General features: G+C 37.7%; 1 protein-coding gene across 2 annotated transcripts in view; it reads right to left on the bottom strand.

Annotated features, from left to right (window-relative positions):
• The window catches only part of CLDN16 (claudin 16), a 39,576-nt gene that overhangs the window by 11,690 nt on the left and 9,620 nt on the right, over window positions 1-18,266 (bottom strand). Inside the window, exons 2-4 of one of the 2 annotated variants that reach the window (XM_074365946.1) lie at window positions 16,105-16,241; window positions 14,944-15,213; window positions 2,947-3,049 (exon numbers count right to left, since the gene is read on the bottom strand). In XM_074365946.1, the coding sequence (XP_074222047.1) occupies window positions 2,947-3,049; window positions 14,944-15,213; window positions 16,105-16,143 (412 nt within the window). In that variant the 5' untranslated portion in view covers window positions 16,144-16,241. Of the gene's footprint in view, window positions 1-2,946; window positions 3,050-14,943; window positions 15,525-16,104; window positions 16,242-18,266 lie in introns of those variants that run through there. The other variant, XM_010959250.3, reaches the window with a different exon arrangement.

Here is an 18,266-nt window from a genome sequence, read left to right on the forward strand (position 1 = left end):
ACAGAGGATCTCTTCTTCAGAAGATAATAAATGTTCAATTAATAAAACATTACTACGTTTGTTTGAAGTTTTACTGAAAAAATGTAAATAATTGGTTAAGGTTTGGCATAAGGGAACAGAATAAAACACTTCAAGACATCTCTTGCCAATTCAGACTGGTGGGAGCAATCAGCAGATCTTCAGAAGGAGAAGGAGCTTCTGCTTTTTAGAAGAAGACTATTTTTGGAAGCCAGGTCATATTCTTTTTCATTCCTTCTGGTTGTGATCCTTCTTGGCCAACACTCTGCAATAATGCTTCAACCTTGCACTGTCAACTGAGCGTATTTTAAAGCTGTAGCCAATGATAATATAAGGTAGAAAATTTAGGGAAGAGAAACTCAGGTAAACAGAAGTGGAATAGTAGCAGTCATCTTCCACAATGGAAGTGTCATCAACTGTGAAAGCTTCCTGAACTCGAGTCCCAGTTATACTAAACTAAAAATAGGAAAATTGTGTCACATATGGAGGCTTAATAACCTGAAGTCAGAGCTACTGTTATTTTAGCTGGCTACTGGAAAGGAGTAATAACATTTATTCTTTTGATGATACAGTAATTATGTTTTTTTTTTTTTTTCAGAGTGATCTGGGGTTTCCTTGTGTCTGAATTTTTCCTCAGTGGTGAGATAACTTTAGGGCCTATTTGGTTATAGATTGCTTACAAAAAAATGGCCAATTTTCCTCATTTAAAATATAAAATATTTTTATAATCTATCTAAGAGAGGAAATCAATGCATAAAATCAGTTTCTACCTTACTTATAGGTGACTAAGATCTCAAAATATGGCATTATTTTTAAAAATTTTGGCTCAAATTTCAAATGCAGGCCAAATCAAAGGCTCCCTTTTTTTTTTTTTTTCCAAAATTGAGGAAAGAGAACAATATGTAATTCATTCGATGACATTAGTTTATATATTTCAACACATATCCTTCATCCTCAAGTGGTATATACCAGTGGGCCTCCTACTCAGCACCCCCAAGACAAGTAGTCCCACACTTTGGACTGCCTCCCTTGGAATCTTCTCAGTCGCATTCTGGAAACTGGGACCAACAGGGCCAGGACTGCCATTTGGATGGGTGCCTTGAAATCACTGTGGGTCCTGGTCTTTCCTTCTCTGACCCTTGCTCCATACAAAGTATGATTCAGATGCTCTGTGGAACTCCAGGACTCATTCCTACAGTGCCATCCAGAGGCCCCCATGGCTAGCCCAGTTCTGAAAGGCAACTCCACAAGAAGGTTGCCAATGCTGACCAGTCAGGAATTTCCTTTTTGTTAAATACTCTGATTTGGGGGGTGGGGAAGGACTCAAATTAACTGTATCAATATGAGCCCTAAAAAAATGTATCTGGGCCCACATATCTTAGATATACAAGGCCATGAGAAAGGTTAACTAATTGTGATTGTATAAAATAGATTAAAGACTGAAAATAAAATCCTTCTCTCTTATAGGTGACATCCTAACTCAGAGGGTATAGTTACATTATTTTCTTAGCCTACATTTTCATCTCTTTTTTCTTTAAGCATATGATAGAATTTTGTAAAGAAAATTAATAGATCTTTGGGATGTTATTTGAAAGCAATAGGTAAGACTATATCAAAAGAAAAATGTGAGACAATACAGGCAAAAGATAAAGGAACATTTTAAAAGACAAACAGTGGTTTTCTCCATGTAGTAGGCTTGTGAGTGACTTTATTCCCTTTTTGCATAAATGTAGATAACAATATTTAAATTTTGAGCTACTTCATCTTTCTATCTTCTTCTCAACTCTAACCTTAATGCTGCATTTCTGGACTAGCCCAGTGTCCCCATGAACATCCATTTCCATTGATCAAATCATGCTTCTTTGTAGGTGGAACTAGGTTAGTGCAAGAAGTGAAAAAGAAAAAAAAAAAGAGACCTTTTGCTAAAAAGTAAAATAAAGGCCTGATGAATTTGTTAAAAATGTTCCAGGCACTCAAATCCTAAATGGCAGAAGAGATTTTAGATTTAGAGCATGGCGCCTTTTTAAGTGCTTTTCCTGGACTGAAATAGCTGTTCATGGGAAAAGTCACATTCTAAGGGTTTACTTTTCATTTATCTTGAGAAAAGAAATTGCCATGTTGTCCCATTAGCCATCATTTGCTTTGAGAGATACTAACACCACTTTGCTTTAATAACAGATCCAGTTATTCTCAGCACAATTTGATTAAATAAATAAATAGTATTGAACAAGAGTTGAGAGAATGAGTAATAAGATTTTCAATCTATAAAATTTCTTTATTCATAGAAACATGGGTCTTGTTAACACCTAATTATAATTTAAAGCTAAAAGATAAGGAGGATGAAGGAGCTGGCTTTTTGATTTCTGCTAATACTGTGCCGTGTATATTAACTTTTTCATTCCCTGGCCCCACAGTCTGTGTGTCTCTTTGCCTGTCTGTCTCCCTACCTGTTTTTCTGTCTCGACTCTGTTCCTCTAGCTCCACCTTCTCTCTTAGCAAATCTTCCATAGAAATATTATAAATTTTCTATTTGACCTAAGTCATAGCTAAAATGCTTTCATCTAACCTGTCAATTTGAATCATAAAATCACAGTACCCTGAAGAATTCATGTCAATTTAAAGTGCCTGCCATAGGCCTACTGTGTATAAGGCGCTATACCTAACACTTTGGGGGTAGCAGAGCTGAGTAAGATAACGTTTTTACCCTTAAAGGTATTTATAAATACATAAGAAAAGATAAAAATAAAATATGCTAAAAATTTTTCAATTCACATTTCAGAAATCAACTAAATTTCTAATCAAAACATTTAAAATTTGATAGAACCTTAATATAGTACAGTAGAAAACAAAAGCACGCAGTGGAAACCTGAGTTCGGTTTTCTATAGTATTCCCTCCCAGACAAGGGGAAATGTCTAAGGAATACGTACAGGAATGTTCAGCATATATAGAATCGTACTCATCACAGGTGCGAATTCCATCAAAGGCATTTGTGACACACTCCCACCAGAGGCCTCGGCATTTTGTGCTCACCTAGATGTTGGAGAAGACACCGTGTGAAATGACTCATGCGGACACACCCGAATTCACCATGATCAAAGGAAGAGCTTGGCTGTGGTGAACTTGACAGCAAAGTTAACAGTGGTTGAGAGCATGATCAGAATTTCATTGACAGAAAACAATGCATGTTAGAGCATTTTCCCTTAAACACTAACAATTAAAGGCTTTCCCCACCAGGAAGTGAATTCACTTCCTGATTTGGGGGGTAAGGGGAACAAGTCATGCCTAAAATGGATAAAATCAGAATTAAACATATGCAAATTCCTATGGCTGGTTCCATCATCAAGTTAGTTTAATATGGAAATAAGTCATTTCACATTTCAATAAGTCCCTGTGCTGACATTTACTCATCAAAAAAAAAAAAAAATCCATGTGAAAATAGATGATAACTGCTGACATTTTGAGTCTATTAGGAATGTACATTATTTTTTCTTCATCATGAACAATGAGTTCCGTGAAGACACATTATTATATACAAGGCTCCTAAATTGAAAATGATAGCCAAAGAAAGTTACACATAAAGACAGCAACACATGAAATATAAAGATCACTTCTTTATATTTCTTCTTCTTTGCTCCACTGACAGAACACAAATGCTTGAGCTGTGGTATGGATGTAAACAAACTAAACACTAATTTCATACAACCTGACAGCTGTAACCACTTATACTTTGAAATGTTGTACAGATGATTCTAAGTATCCACTTAGAGCTAAAAGGTACCAGTGTCCTGAGCTTTCTCATATTTTATCTATAAGCTGCAAGTCACAATAGATTTCTAAGAATTGTAAACATGCCAACAGAAGACATTTTCAAGTGTTCTTGACAGAGCTCATGCATATGGAACAGATCTAATATCATTGTTTATTTTGATGCAATTATAGATTCACGTTGCCTGGAAATCTGGGAATTTAGTAAGATTTAACCAAAAAATTATCTTAGAAAATGAAAGCTTCAAGTTTTCCTTAAGGAAAGAATAAATAAAAGAGCAGAGTGGGAAGAGAAATGCAAAGGCAAGGAGATTATAACTAGTGTGGAGAAGAAAGGTAGGAACACAGAATGCTTTGATTTGCCAAATAAAATTATATCAGACAGTATTTGTGCTATGAAACTCTCTGCCCCATGTTCTACTTTGAAGCTGTATTGTATGTCAGATAACACTCTACTGCTGGCCACTCCACAATTTTGAATGCTGTACTTGTATGATCACTTTGTATGTAAAATGCTTATAATTGGTAATAATTCATAATTCTATATTGAGTCTACACTATGAAGCAGTTACAGTTTAAGCATGATATTATCTCACTTATTAATTAAAGGATTCGGTGAGATATTATTTGCATTGTCTATTTCACAAATAAGCAAAATGAGGCACAGCAAAGTTAAATAAGAACACCAAGAAAGCGCGGTTAAATGGAGGAGAAGGGACTCAAACACAGCAGCCTGTGTGTACGCTCTTAAGCATAGTGGTATAACTAAAACCCATTTTATTTTAAATCCCAGATTTATTTCAGGCTAAGTACTCCAGAATCGGAAACTGGGGGATAGCTCTGGGTGAAACAGTAGGCCCTAACTTTAATCTCATCCTACGGCCATGAGTCAACAAAACCTCACTTTGACTTGTTCTTCCTAAGGTTAAATCTGGGAGAGATGCTTTGAAATTTCAGAATACTATCTGACCTGAGGCACAACAGAGACCAAAATTTAAATAAAGAAAACCCATCTTGTGAAATTTAATGTATCAATTTCTAAAGAAGGATGTGGATATGTAAATTCATACACTCATAAAATTTAAGCTGTAGCTGAAAGATCACAAGACTTGAAATCTAAATTGGCACTCATAAGAGTGCTGCATTCAAAGCCTTACCTTTTTTGAGCCTCAATCCCCTTCACTTTATCAAAGAGATAATCTTAGGGTGGTTATAAGAATTAAAAATTACAGACACATACAATTTAAGTGATTTGCTCGATAAATAATATTAGTAAAATACTTAAACATCAGAATAACCTGAGTAGTGATTATGTTCAGGATTACTAACTAACCGTAATGAAAGTGGAGGAAGGTAGCTGCCATGGATTGAATGGTGGCCCCCGCAAAAGACATGTCCACGCCCTAATCTCTAGAATCTGTGAATGTGACCTTATTTGGAAAAAGGGGCTTTGCCTATGTGGTTGAATTAAGTTATCTTGAGATAAGTTGGTCATCCTGGATTACTAGGGTGGGCTCTAAATCCAATGACAAGTGTCCTTGTAAGAGACACACAGAGGGGTGACACAGGCAGAAGTGAAAGAGGCAATGTGACTGTAGAGACAGACATTGGCTGATGTGGCCACAAGTCAAGGAGTGCCTGCAGCCACCAGAAGCTGGAAGAGGCGAGGAATGCATTCTCCCCCAAGACCTTCAGAGGCATTGTAGCTTCTTTTAGCTAACACTTTGATTTCAAACTTCTGGCCTCCAGAACTATAAGAGAATGAATTTCCCCCATGTTAAGCCACCAAATTGTAGTAATGTGTTATGGCAGCCCTGGGAAGTGGATACAGTAGAGACGATCTGTGCTGAATTCTTTTATTTTTTAATTGAAGTATAATCAGTTTATAATGTTGTGTTAGTTTCTGGTGTACAACATAATGCTTCAGTCATACATGAACCATGAACATATATTTGTTTCATGTTCTTTTTCACCATAAGTTACTATAAGATATGAAATAGAGTTCCCTGTGCTATATACAGTATGAACTTGTTTATCTATTATATATATATATATATATATATATATTAGTATCTGTCAATCTCAAACTCCCAGTTTATCCCTTCTCACCCTTTTTCCCTCCTGGTAACCATAAGTTTTCATTTTCTATGTCTGTAAGTCTGTTTTTGTTTTGTAAATAAGTTCGTTTGTCTTTTTTTCTTTTTTTTTTAGATTCCACACATAAGTGATATTGTATGGTATTTTTCTTTCTCTTTCTGGCTTACTTCACTTAGAATGACTATCTGGGTATAGGTCAGTGGTAGAGCCTGTGCTTAGCATGTGCTGAACTCTTACACCACAACAAAAAGCAAGCCTTCTCATAGCCTGTTGCCCTTCAGTCTCTCAATTAACAGGAACACACTGGATCCAGTTCATTCCAACTTGAGCTAGGTTATATGGATTTGAAGTCACTACTCCATAATCAGAGAGTGACCGTCCACAATTTCTTAACTCAGCCACTAAAACAAACTAACGGACCTACTATAGTCATTCTTGTTATATGTGAGGTTATTTAGAAAGTGGGCTGAGATCTGTATGTGAAGATACTTATTTTAAGCTAAAAAGAGTATTTTTTTCTTGCCAAAATAATCCAGTAGTAGTGTCATTTTCAAGGCTATTGATCATTTACCTGCAATGACCATATTTAGAAAAGCAATGAGCTCGTTAGAGGCAACAAGGAATCCAATTTCATTAGGTATTAATGCTCAGGGGCACACTGTTAGATTGCTTGGTATTCATACTCGGTTAAGGTACGTGAGAATAGTGGCTGTAATTAACTAAATTTCTGTGTTAATATAGCACTTACTGGAGACACCCTTAAAGGTGCCTTTGTGCACAAAAGACAAGGTTAAAAGACTGTATGTTATTTATCACATTTAGGAAAGCTCTTCTTGCCTATAATTTAGAGTCTTCACTTACTTATCCCTCTGTTGTACAATGACTTATTAAGAATGCTCAAAGAGGCAAGTAAATTTACATTCTTTAAAGTCTTAAGACAAGGTTCTTAAAAAGCAGACTGATGCTTAAAATATTATGGTTAACCTTCCTTAAAGGGCAAAAATGCAAAATGTTAACTAATAATTTTATCTCACAGGGTGGTCCAAAATAGACAATTCCAAATTTAAGCTTTCTCCTCTTAACATGTGATCTGTATATTAATAAATAACATATAAAATAATACTAGAGGAACTTTTATATTATTTCAATGACCATCTGATGACCCTAAAGTGAGGATTATTTCCTAAGTGGGGAGAAGTCAGTTTATCTAAGGTGTGGCAATAAAAGCATACGTCACAAACATAGTAAGGCCAGCATAAATTTCTTAATATTCATTAGTTGCCAACAGTAAAGCAGATTTTACAGAGAATTCCAGATTTCTGGCTTCCCTTGGAAACTTGGTCAACGTGGCCGCCGGAACTCCCTGGTCCTATGTAGCAACAATTACTGCGAGCTAAGTGGCCTCTCCTGTGTAGGTGGGGCTTGTGCTCGTGGATTGCTCACCATCCCCACCCAATCTGCCTCTCTCATGGATGCTGGCTACCTGGTTCTTATAGTCGTTTGAGTCTTCCCCTCCTGATACATGATAATGACAGTAACTCCCCTAGCTCTTAATTTGTCAAATTTCTACCTATCATTCAAATTTTACTTCTCTTTTTCTGCGAGGTTCCCCCAGTCTTTCCAGTTGGAATTAATGTCTTCTTGGATCCCACAGTAATTTGTCCATTCTTATGTACCATTTATAATATTGCATTGTCTTTTTTATGTGCACTTATATGCATCTGTCTCCCAAGTCTGTTTGTTATCTTTCAAACTATATTCATTGGACGTTTGTCATGTGTCAGTCAACAGGGTAACTAAATGCTGGGGATACAGCAACCACCAAGACTAGCTTGGTACCCTGCTTCAAGGAGCTGACAGACCCTCCTTCTCAGCATATAACAGATGCTCAATAGATGTCTATTTAGGAAAGATATCTATTACTTTTTCTAATCCATATACATTTACTCTCATTTGAACTTTGACATAGAAAATGGTTGCTGATATACTGTACACACAGTTGATGGTTAGTGTGTGTTTTCTACTTTGACTGAACAGACTGGAAGAGCTAAATCCAGGCGTCAAAGGACTATTATTTAGAACAGAGAGTTTGTGCTGATGTGGTGTCAGTAACTACTCGACTGGCTCTGGAAGGTGTTTATTATGGCACTGAAGACGAGCAGGGTGACACTCAGAAAAAGCTTTAGGAAACTAGCCTGATAATGACTCTTCCCAGTTGAGTTTAGAGTGGCATGAATTAGTCCCTTGATCCTGGGATTTCTTATTCTAAATTCTAGCAGGCTCCCATTAAGGCTTCTCTGTCTTATTCTTTGTCAATTTCCCTTTTCTTACCACTTTCAAAATATTTACAAGCAGGAACACACAATTTTGCCTGCTCTGTCTTCTTCACTGCAGTTTTGGGTGTGTCTGTCTTGCCTCCAGATATTTCATATATCTTTTGAGAATGAAATAAATTTAAAAATACTTCAGCTGGCTTTTTCTCCTCCAGTTACATAAGACAAAAAAATGTATATAATAATTATACACAACAGGCTTAGCAAATATTTTTTGTTGGTTGACCACTATCAAACAAGATTTTTCTTTGTCAATATGCATCAGGTTATAAACGCATATGCACTGGGATTTGTGTGTAAATATAGTATATATAGGAAGAATAACGCATTAGCCAAAAGAAAAATGGAACAAGTCATGAAGATATATTCTCTTAAAAACCACTTTGTATATGCATAAAATGGGAATTTATGGTTTTCATACGACATTACCATCCCTGTGCTAGTGTACTTGAACACTGAAGATGCAACTTACTTGTTTCCAGTACTTACTTAAATATATTTATTAAGATTCAAAAGTGTTAATAATACTATAGCAAATAACATGTTACTACTGAAACTTGAAACATTTTCTATTTGAACCCAAAAGACATTTAAAATTTTAATACTAGAATTCTGAACTTTTAGATTTTATATTTTATTTTCTTTTTCTAACTACCCCAGGGTCTAAAAGAACTCGAGAAGCATTTACACTAATGAGAAAGCAAGATTAAAATAAACATAATAGATGCCACCTTTCCTTTCCACTCTACTTATGTGCCATGAATTGATGTGCTAAAGTATATTTGGTTTAGCTCTGCTTGCTTAGTCATGGAGCTCCAGCTAAAGGTGTAAGTGGTAAGAGTTGGGTAATGCAAACTTAGTAGGTAATACAAGATTTGTGTGGCTTTCATGGTTATATTACTTAATTTACATATCTGAACTATATAAATATTTCAATTTGAGTATCTGTTGTTTAATTTAAATAATACATTTAATCATTTTGAATGTTCTCCTTATGAAAATATGATGTCTCAACTTTGCAATGATGAGTGCCTTGTGACAGATCAAGATTTCTGTTGAGCGAATGATTACAAAATACTAATTTCCTTGCTTTACTCTCTCTTTTTCTTCATTTCTTTCTCTCTTTGCAGCACCAAGCAGAAAAGCTGTATTTTCTAGATGAGAATGGACTCTTCACCAACTTAATTATACATCTCAGGGGACTGGATCTTTATTCCGATCTTATCAAAAAGAGGGACTAAATCCATATCTTGAGAAAAATTTAAATTGTAGCAAGGTGAAAGATACTGCCTAAGATAATGTGATGGTCTTTCTACAGAGATGCTTCTCATTTAAGGCTCAATGTGAGATTTGTAAACATCGCTTCACACTGTATTTCATGCATGCATTCATTCTTTTAATAGGGATGCCAGGTATCTAACAGGTACCCAATTAGTTCATATTAAGAAATGCATTATGAGTCCCCACTGTGTGAAAGGGCGTAATAGGCGTTGTAGGAGATCATGAGATGAGTGAAGGCGTATTTACAGCTGAAGGAGTTTGAACTCAGTTGGAAAGTAAAACTAGTGTATAAATAATCAGAATACATGCCAGATATAATAATTTCAATATTTACTTTATGTCTGAAAGGACCGTAGCAACATTAATGCAAATGGAAATCCCAGCGGAGAACCTGGTTATCAAGATAAAATAAATCCAAATGTGGGAAATTTTCATTTGAGGTAACAAAATTTTAATCATAACTATGCTTGATGTTTAGCAGATTCTCAGTAAATAATTAACAGAAGTTGAACTGAAAGTGAAATAAGCTTGTGAAAACATTTTGTTCATGCTGATAATTGAGAGACCAGTAACTGTGAAGAAGGTACCATTCTATTTCAGTGTGGATAATGAAGAATTACCTATTTTATGATATGGTTAACACATTAATAATGTTATTAATTCATAATTAATTTTCTTTTTAAATGTATTTAGTAGATAACTTATGCTATTTTGTCTCCACTCTCTGCCTTATTCCCTTGGTTAGACAAAAAGGGAACAGTCATAAGTATAAAGATGGAAAAACCAACAGCTCAGAGAAGTAAACAGAATTTGTCCAAGAGAATCAATAGAGAAAATAGGAATAGAACTTAAATCTCATATTTCTCCCTTCAGTGAACATTACACAAAATGTCATCTCCGCCTCCAGAACAAAAACAAAACAATAAAGTGCAAATAGATGATAATACATCTCACATTTATTGACTAGTTTGTATTCGCCTGGTACTGCGGTAAATACTTTAGATACACAAGCTCATTTAATTCTCACAAGACACTTATGATGTGCATGTTGTTATTCTCCCTTTACAGAAGAGGAAATGTGGTTTTGTAGCAATTTAAGCATCTGTCTAGATTCATGCAGCTACTTCCTGACAGGGTGGGATTTAATCTCAGATCCCTGTATCGTTAAGTCCAACCTGGAAACATTCACACTAAAAAGCATTACTCTCCTGGCCCCTTCAAGGTGCTGTGTGACGATCTAAGTAAGAAAAAAAAAAACAGTGTCATGGTCCACAAGATATTGCTGCTTAATGACTTCTGTATAGAGATGGATTTTCCTCTATTTAAGCTCCAGGTAAATGACTCCATCCTTCCTTCAGTTACCCCAACACAATACAGCGGATTTCAAACTTGACTTCTCCTTAGTCCTCCGCCTTCTTCCCCCACATGCAGTCAGTTATTAATCCCATCAATCCGAGTTTTTTAGTTTCCCATGTCTTCTCGTCTTTTTATGCTTGCTGCCACACTAGTTCAGACCATCAACATCTTCATCCTGTTCTATGGCAAAAAGCTTCCTAATTGGTCTCCCTATAATTCATTTTACCCTTTCTAATCATTCCTTACAAGTAGGCAGAACGATGGATCTTTCTAAAATACACATATGTGTTTGTTTATAGTGAAGCACCCTTGTCTATGGCATAAGCTGTATATTTCACATGAACACAAAGCCCCTATGACCTCCTCCCTACACTGGAAACACTTTCCATGCTTTGATACGTCCAAAGCCATAACCATACAGCACCTCTCCCATATCTAGATCTCTGCCCATATCATATCCTGTGCTTGGAATATTCTACTTATCCTGCCCCCCTCACCAGCTCAAGTCTAGTTCAGATACTTCTTCTAGGTAGCCTTCACTGATTATCCAGGATTGGGTGAGCTGGCTGCTCGGAGTTATCTGTAGTCACTGCACTAGTCACATCATACTGTGTCTATCAGTTCACCTGTCTGTCTCCCCCAGTATGCTGGAGGCAACCTAAGGAAGATCCAAGTCTCATCCTCCTTCATAACCTGTACCCAGCACAGTACTAGGTAGACAGCAAGTGTCAAAGAGCATTTGTGGATTGAAAAAAGGTGGAAAGAAAAGAAAAACAGAAGTGCAAAAGGGAGGGATAAAGAGATAAAGGAATAGGGTGGGGGGGAAGAAAAAGAAGAAGAAAAGAGAAGAGCTTAGGGATTTTAAAAAGGGAGGAAAAAGGAGAAGGGGGACTAAAGGGAGAGGAAGAAGGAAAAAAGAAGAAGAGAGGGAGGATGGAAGAAAGGAAGGGAGGGAAAAAGTAAGGAGGGAAGGACAGTGGGAGAAAGGATGAAAGAACATATGAAGTTACAGGTAAATGAAGACTATTGACACTTGATTTCCTAATGGAAATTTCTGGGGAGGCTTTAGACACCATCGGCTCTCCCGCTACTGGCCATCTCTCCGGAATTACAGACACTGTCTAGTCAAGGAGTTCTGATGTTAAAGAATCTGAAGACCAAAATGGACCTTAAAACCACTGAGTTCAACTTTGTTTTATAATTGAGGAAACTGAGCTCAAGACATGAACTGTGACTTGCTCAATAGAAGACAGTTAAGATGCCACCAGAGGCTGGGATGACCCCCAAACCCAAGTTCTCTTCACTACATCAGTCTTCCCTCAAGACACATGTGAGTCAGTAATGACAGGAGCAGGATGGGAGCTTAGGATCTCTGGTCCCTGATTTTGAGGCTGTGCACTCTGCAATGCCATGTGCTGTTTCTTTTTCTTAATGTTTTTACTTAATGCAAAGAACTTTCCTCTTCAGGCCAAGTATAAGTAACGTGAAACAATATTTTGTAGTATTTTGAGTATTCTCTAGTAAGGCAAAAGGCTAGTTGAACTTTCTTGCCTTGTGCTCCCTGTTACTCACCTTTTTTCTGTACTTCTGCGATTTGTCCTCTTGTCGGGAAGGCCCCTGCTGCCATTTCTACCTTTTGAAATCCTTTGCATCTTTCTGAGGCTTTGTTCAAATGTCTTTTTCTCCCGGAAGCCTGTTTCAATGTCCCTGGTGGGAAATAATCGTTCTATCTTCTTTGCTCCAATGATACCTTGTTCATTTCTTTCCCATATATGAATGGGCCATGCCCTTTATTAGAGTCTCATGTGCATCTTTGTTCCTCACTAAATGCTCACTCCTGGAAGGCAGGACCCACTCTTGCTTTATCTTTGCCTCCCCTCGTAGGATTAGCACAGCACCCTTCACGTGACATACATTTCATGCCTGTTACGTTGAACTGAACTATCGACTCCGTTTTCCAACTCTGATGCCCACATCACTGTAAAAGACTACCAGATCTAAAAATTCATTATACTCCTTTTTGTTTAAATTTTCCATGGGTATGTTTTCTTTTTTAAGGCACTTTTATCGTGTCAACATTTGTCCAATAGTTGTTTAAAGTGAGCTGTTAATATGGACCAAAGAAGATATGTACATGAGCACGGAGAACAGTATAATTAAGCCAATGAGTCTCAGAACCTTGAAATTTATGGATAATTTTATGACTTTATATGCTGGCCAATTGAAAGAGCAATTATTATGAGAGATCCCTGTCTCTTTAAAAATATTGACAATAAAGAGATTATTAAAGAGAAGGGGGCTAATTTGTTGAAGGTTTCTTCTTTCAACATGGAGGCTTCTTGGAGATTCTATAGTAATACATTTCAAGCACGGAAAGTATGAAAGACGCTAAAAACTATTACGTGCAGTCCAAGGTTAGCAAGGATTTACTCATGGTGAATAACCTGAACTGTTCCTTCCATTCATTTTAACTAGAAGTGTTCTTGCACAGGACAGACGGCAAATTGGCTGGATGAACTGACATGAAAAGCAGGAAGGCACTTTCCATGCCGGGACTCCCAGTCTCTCTCTGCAAGGTCTGACACTTTCTAAACCTTCGTTTCTTCTCAGGGGAAGTTAGCAGCTCCATCAGCTTAAGCAGAAAGATTTTCAAATTGTTTGGGAAAATATTTTAATAATGTTTTTAGAGAAGATTTTGCATATTTATAAAAACATAATTTTAAGCGTGCCCAAAATCAGTATATTTCTGTATTCATCACCTAGTATATTCGAGCAAGCAGAACGTTTGCATCTTTACTTTTCTCTGAGTACTGGTCAAAGGATAGTTCTGTGTGTTGTTTTTTTAAATTCACCACTTATATTCATGGTTCGATAAAATGCACCATCAGACTCACATATAGCAGATATCCTTTATGGTATTTCAATCGTATCATAATTTTCAGAAATATAATTTTCTAGCACTAAGGAAGTACTTATAACCCCATTGGTTTTGAAATGCCACGTAGAAGTCAGAGAAGAAGTAAAAGCAAGAAAAGAATAAATCAGAAAAATAATACACAGAAAAATAGAAAGATGATTGCTTTCTATTTCAAACTCTCAGACTTAAGAATTTAATAAATGACATTAGGAGACAAATATAAAAACTTGGCCCCGAGGTGTCTTTCTTAAACTTCATAAAAGTATAGCATTTGTTAGAGTAAACTCTTCCCTTCAGGATGTACCTAAGAGAACATACTCCCTATTTGAGTTCCTGACATATTGTTCCTTTTTCTTACCTACATTTTCAGAAACCTTACTGATGAATAGCTGCTGATTCTGAAGATTTGCTTTTTACTTAGCTTTACCTCTCTCAGATTCCTAGAGCTACAGAAAAATGATTCTACATTTCAAAATTACTTCTTTCTGAGCTTCTCCAGTGAGAAAAATTAAAGTTTCAAATGTGAAACACTCACTCATTCTTGCATGAACAGTAGGCTCCCAAGTGCAACTCATTTTTAAAAGAGGGTTTCTTAAATCCACATCTGTCTCCAGTACCTCGTGACACACTGACAAGACTTGTTTTCCCATGGACTGTGTTCATCTACTTGGAAACGCCTTAAAATAACATCTTTCTATTGCATAGTAATTGGATAGGCTTTTTATGCCTTGAGTTTGATCACTAAACTTTTAGATTATCACTCCTTAAGAAAGTCTACCATGCTACTCTTAATGCTGTAGTCAAGATGAGTAAATACCTGTTTGTGAGGGAGGGTGTTACTGGAATGTTATTCAGTTTCATATATGCAGCAATGGAAGAGGTGAATTCTGGAGGGATCAGTGGCAGGGATCATATAACTACCCTTGTGTGAATTTATCTTTATGAAAAAAGAGGGGTTACTCACTTACCTCATCTGTAAAATGGGATAACAGCAATACCTACCCCAGAGAGTAGCTGTGAGGAGTAAATGAGCAAATAATGACTCAATAAGTAGTAAGCAAGGAGCAAGGCCACACACATTGGCTAGTACTACTATCATTAGTTCTGGTGAACATAGTGTGGCACTGGGGCTCAGGGACAAATTGGGTCAGTAAAAGAAGCTGCTGGCTTCTTACCTCCAGGGAGTCATCTGCATTCACCATCCAGCAGTCTGTCCAGGTGGCCACAACCAGGAACCCAGCAGAGAAAAATGCAAAGAAGCAGGCGACATACTGAAGACGGTCCCTCATCTTAGCGAGCAGCCTGTCTGCAAGCGACACATGGGCAGCTGGCAGCCCTGGGGCCACGCAGGTAGCCGGAATGCTGCTGGTCTTCTGTGCCTCTGGTACCCGGGGATCTTGAAAATCCTGGTCTTTTCCCTCTCTTTCCTCCCCAACTGCAGGCGTCTTAAGTTGCGGTGAGAGTAATAGAAACAGGCTGTAACCCACAGAGGGGTCCCGGACGTCATTATCTGGAGCAACCGGCCTCCAATCAGAAGGCAGGTCAGTGAAAGGGCTCAGTGTGTTTGGGGTGGGGGAGAAAGGAGCCCTGGTAGTGCGTTCTGCCCAGACTCTGGGCTGATGTGAGGTGATGGTCACCGGAGGCACGTGCCAGCACCAAGATGGAGAGCAGGAAGGGTCAGACCCCAGGCTGACGCTTGTAAACTGCTCTTTCTCAGCCCCTCCAGGGCAAGTGAGCTGCTCTCCTCCCCCCAGTGAGGGGGCTACACGGTTGACTGAGCGCTACTTTATTATTAGGACGATTTTAATACTCGCTGACTACCTTAGACAGACAGGCCACCGGTGAAACTATGCCAACAAGCGCTTGCTCAAGGGAGTTTGCATTCCAAAGTGTGGGGCAGAACAGCCCAGGAAGGGTTTCCAGGACCTGGGCCTCAGGTAGAGCCATGACTCCTAAACTTTCGACATCACTGAGTGGGAGAGAGTGTGCATTTTAATCCAGACGGCTCTGGGTATAAGTCCTGGCTCTGAAACCTATAGGCTAAAGGCACTTGGATTATGGATTCTGTAAAATGGGGCTAGTGATAGAAACAAACATCAAAAATGTTTGTGAGAATTAAATGGTATTGCGTCTGTAAATCATTTAGAATACCGTCTGACAAAAATAGCTAAATGGTAAATATTAACATGAACAAGAATTTCCTATATGATTACTTTTACCTCATGAACCAATGTTTGAAAATATCTCTGAAGGAAAAAAAAAAACTGTTCATACTAGGATAAAAGGATTTTTTTTTAAGTTTGTGATATAGTAGGGGCAACTTGAGTTTTACTTACATCTGGATGGCATAGCCTTATTGAATATAAATATTCCATAATCAGAAGTATTCTAAAAAATACTCAAAAGAGCATACATATCCACATTCAATCATCATCAGATAGACTTCTCTATACTAAAATTCAAATTTTAAGTGCTAATAATAAAAAAAAAAACCATTTTACATGGTTCTTAATGCAAGAGAGAGAATGAGAAAGGTGGGGAGAGAGAGAGAGAGAAAGGAACAGGGAAATGGATTAGAAACAGGTCATTACCCTGGGAAGAATCAGCTGCTAAGATGGTTATTTTAGTGACAGCTCAGAAAGGGATTACTTTTTTCCACTTAATAATGAATCAGTCATAGTAATTAGGGTAAAAGGCCTAAAATCAGCATTGATAAAACAGCCTTGAAGTATATATTAAAATAACAAACTTTTGTAACTAAAATTTGTTGTTTTCTAATTTTAATTGATTTGTATTCAAAAGTATAAAATGTGAATCTAAATGTAAAAGCTTTTATAAAACCTTATGTGAAATATAATTCTAATTATTGTTCTAAATAAGGATATATATGTTAGCAATAATGTGAGGTGCATTACAAAGGCTTTTAATTTTATTATTTGACTTATTTTACTTAACATTTGGGGAAAAGAATACTTACTGTTTAAAGTGCTGATTCAAAGAACGGAATTATTTATGGTGTGAAAAGGCGGCTACAACACACACATGCTGCTTTGGTGAGTCACAAGTGAATCAGTCCCTGTGCCCTAAAATCTAAACTGCTCACGCTCTGTTGATACGGGAGAGGAAATCAGTTCCAAAAGCACATGCCCATTACAGGAAAAGTCCTGGACTTGGCTGCCAGCTTCCCACCCAGGGACCTTCCACAATGTACTTTTCCTGCTAATGGTGCACCCCAGGGCAACAGTTCTTAAACTTGAGTGCACATGGGAATCTCCAAAGCCCCTTGTTATAAATGCAGACCTGGGAGCTCCACCCTCCGAGATTTGGATTCAGGAAATTGGAATTGGAAGCCAGTTCACATTTTATAAATGTATAAAACTCTGATGCTCAGCCAGATGACCATGTTTTGAGGGACTAAGAAGAGAAGAAAACAGCATTGAAATCAGCATGCTACTCCTCAGAGTCATATTCTCTACATCACAGACAAAGCTGTGGGAAAGGGGATATCAGAATCACATCTTTGGTAACAGATCTACCCTAACTAGTACCACAGTAGGCCCCAAATCTAAATATCAGAACTTAATGGAAAAGATGAAGGAAGAGAAAAAAACATTGAACCCATGCATGCACTGTGCATGCAAATAAACATGTGCCCACAGGTCTCTGGAAATCAGAGACTCTTCCAGAAGAATGATATAGGCTGTACCTTAAATTATTTTCTTCCCCAAATTGCACTGGACCTTGTATGTGGTTAAGGATGGGGAGACCATTCATGAGACTATAGAACTGTTCCTGAATCAAAGGTGACTACTTTCAGAGAATAACAAAAGACGAGCACATTGAAATGTTCATTTTTGTGGGTGAGGGCATGATACGACAGAAGATTCGAGAAACGAGAGCCATGCAGACTAACTGATGAGCAGGAAAGACTTCTGGGTGGGGCGTGAGTGCACGTCCAAGGAAGAGACAAATGTGCTGGGAGCTGCGAAGACGGAGGGTGCAGATGCAGAACAAACCATCCGCAAGGCTACATAATCACATTGTTTTCTCTTTTGTCTTCTGCTCTAGATTCCAATATTTAGCTCTATCCACTCAATCCTAGTTTTGTTCCATCCCACACGGCACACATTTACAGACAGCTTACTCTGACGCTCTGCTAGGTCCTGGAGACCCAAAAAAAATGGACTATGGAAGACCTGGTCCCTGTCCTTGAGAAGCGGCAGTGAGTGGACCAGAGCCCGGCACAGAAGCAGCAGCAAAAAGCTCTGTTCAGGCAACTCTGAGTACGATCTTACGTTAGAGTTCCACGTCTGATACAGCGCACAGGCACACTGGTTAGAAACATGCAGGATTTCCCAGTGTGGTATAAACACCAAAGACAGTCATCAACACGCGTGTCACTCAGTAGTGTTTACAAAATATTTCCAAATACATTCTCTCATCTAAGCTCCACGAAGACAGGCTGCTTTGTTTTGTGCTTGAAATTCTACCTGGCCTG

The sequence above is a fragment of the Camelus bactrianus genome, chromosome 1 (assembly GCF_048773025.1).
Source record: "Camelus bactrianus isolate YW-2024 breed Bactrian camel chromosome 1, ASM4877302v1, whole genome shotgun sequence".
Classification (NCBI taxonomy): Eukaryota; Metazoa; Chordata; class Mammalia; order Artiodactyla; family Camelidae; genus Camelus; species Camelus bactrianus.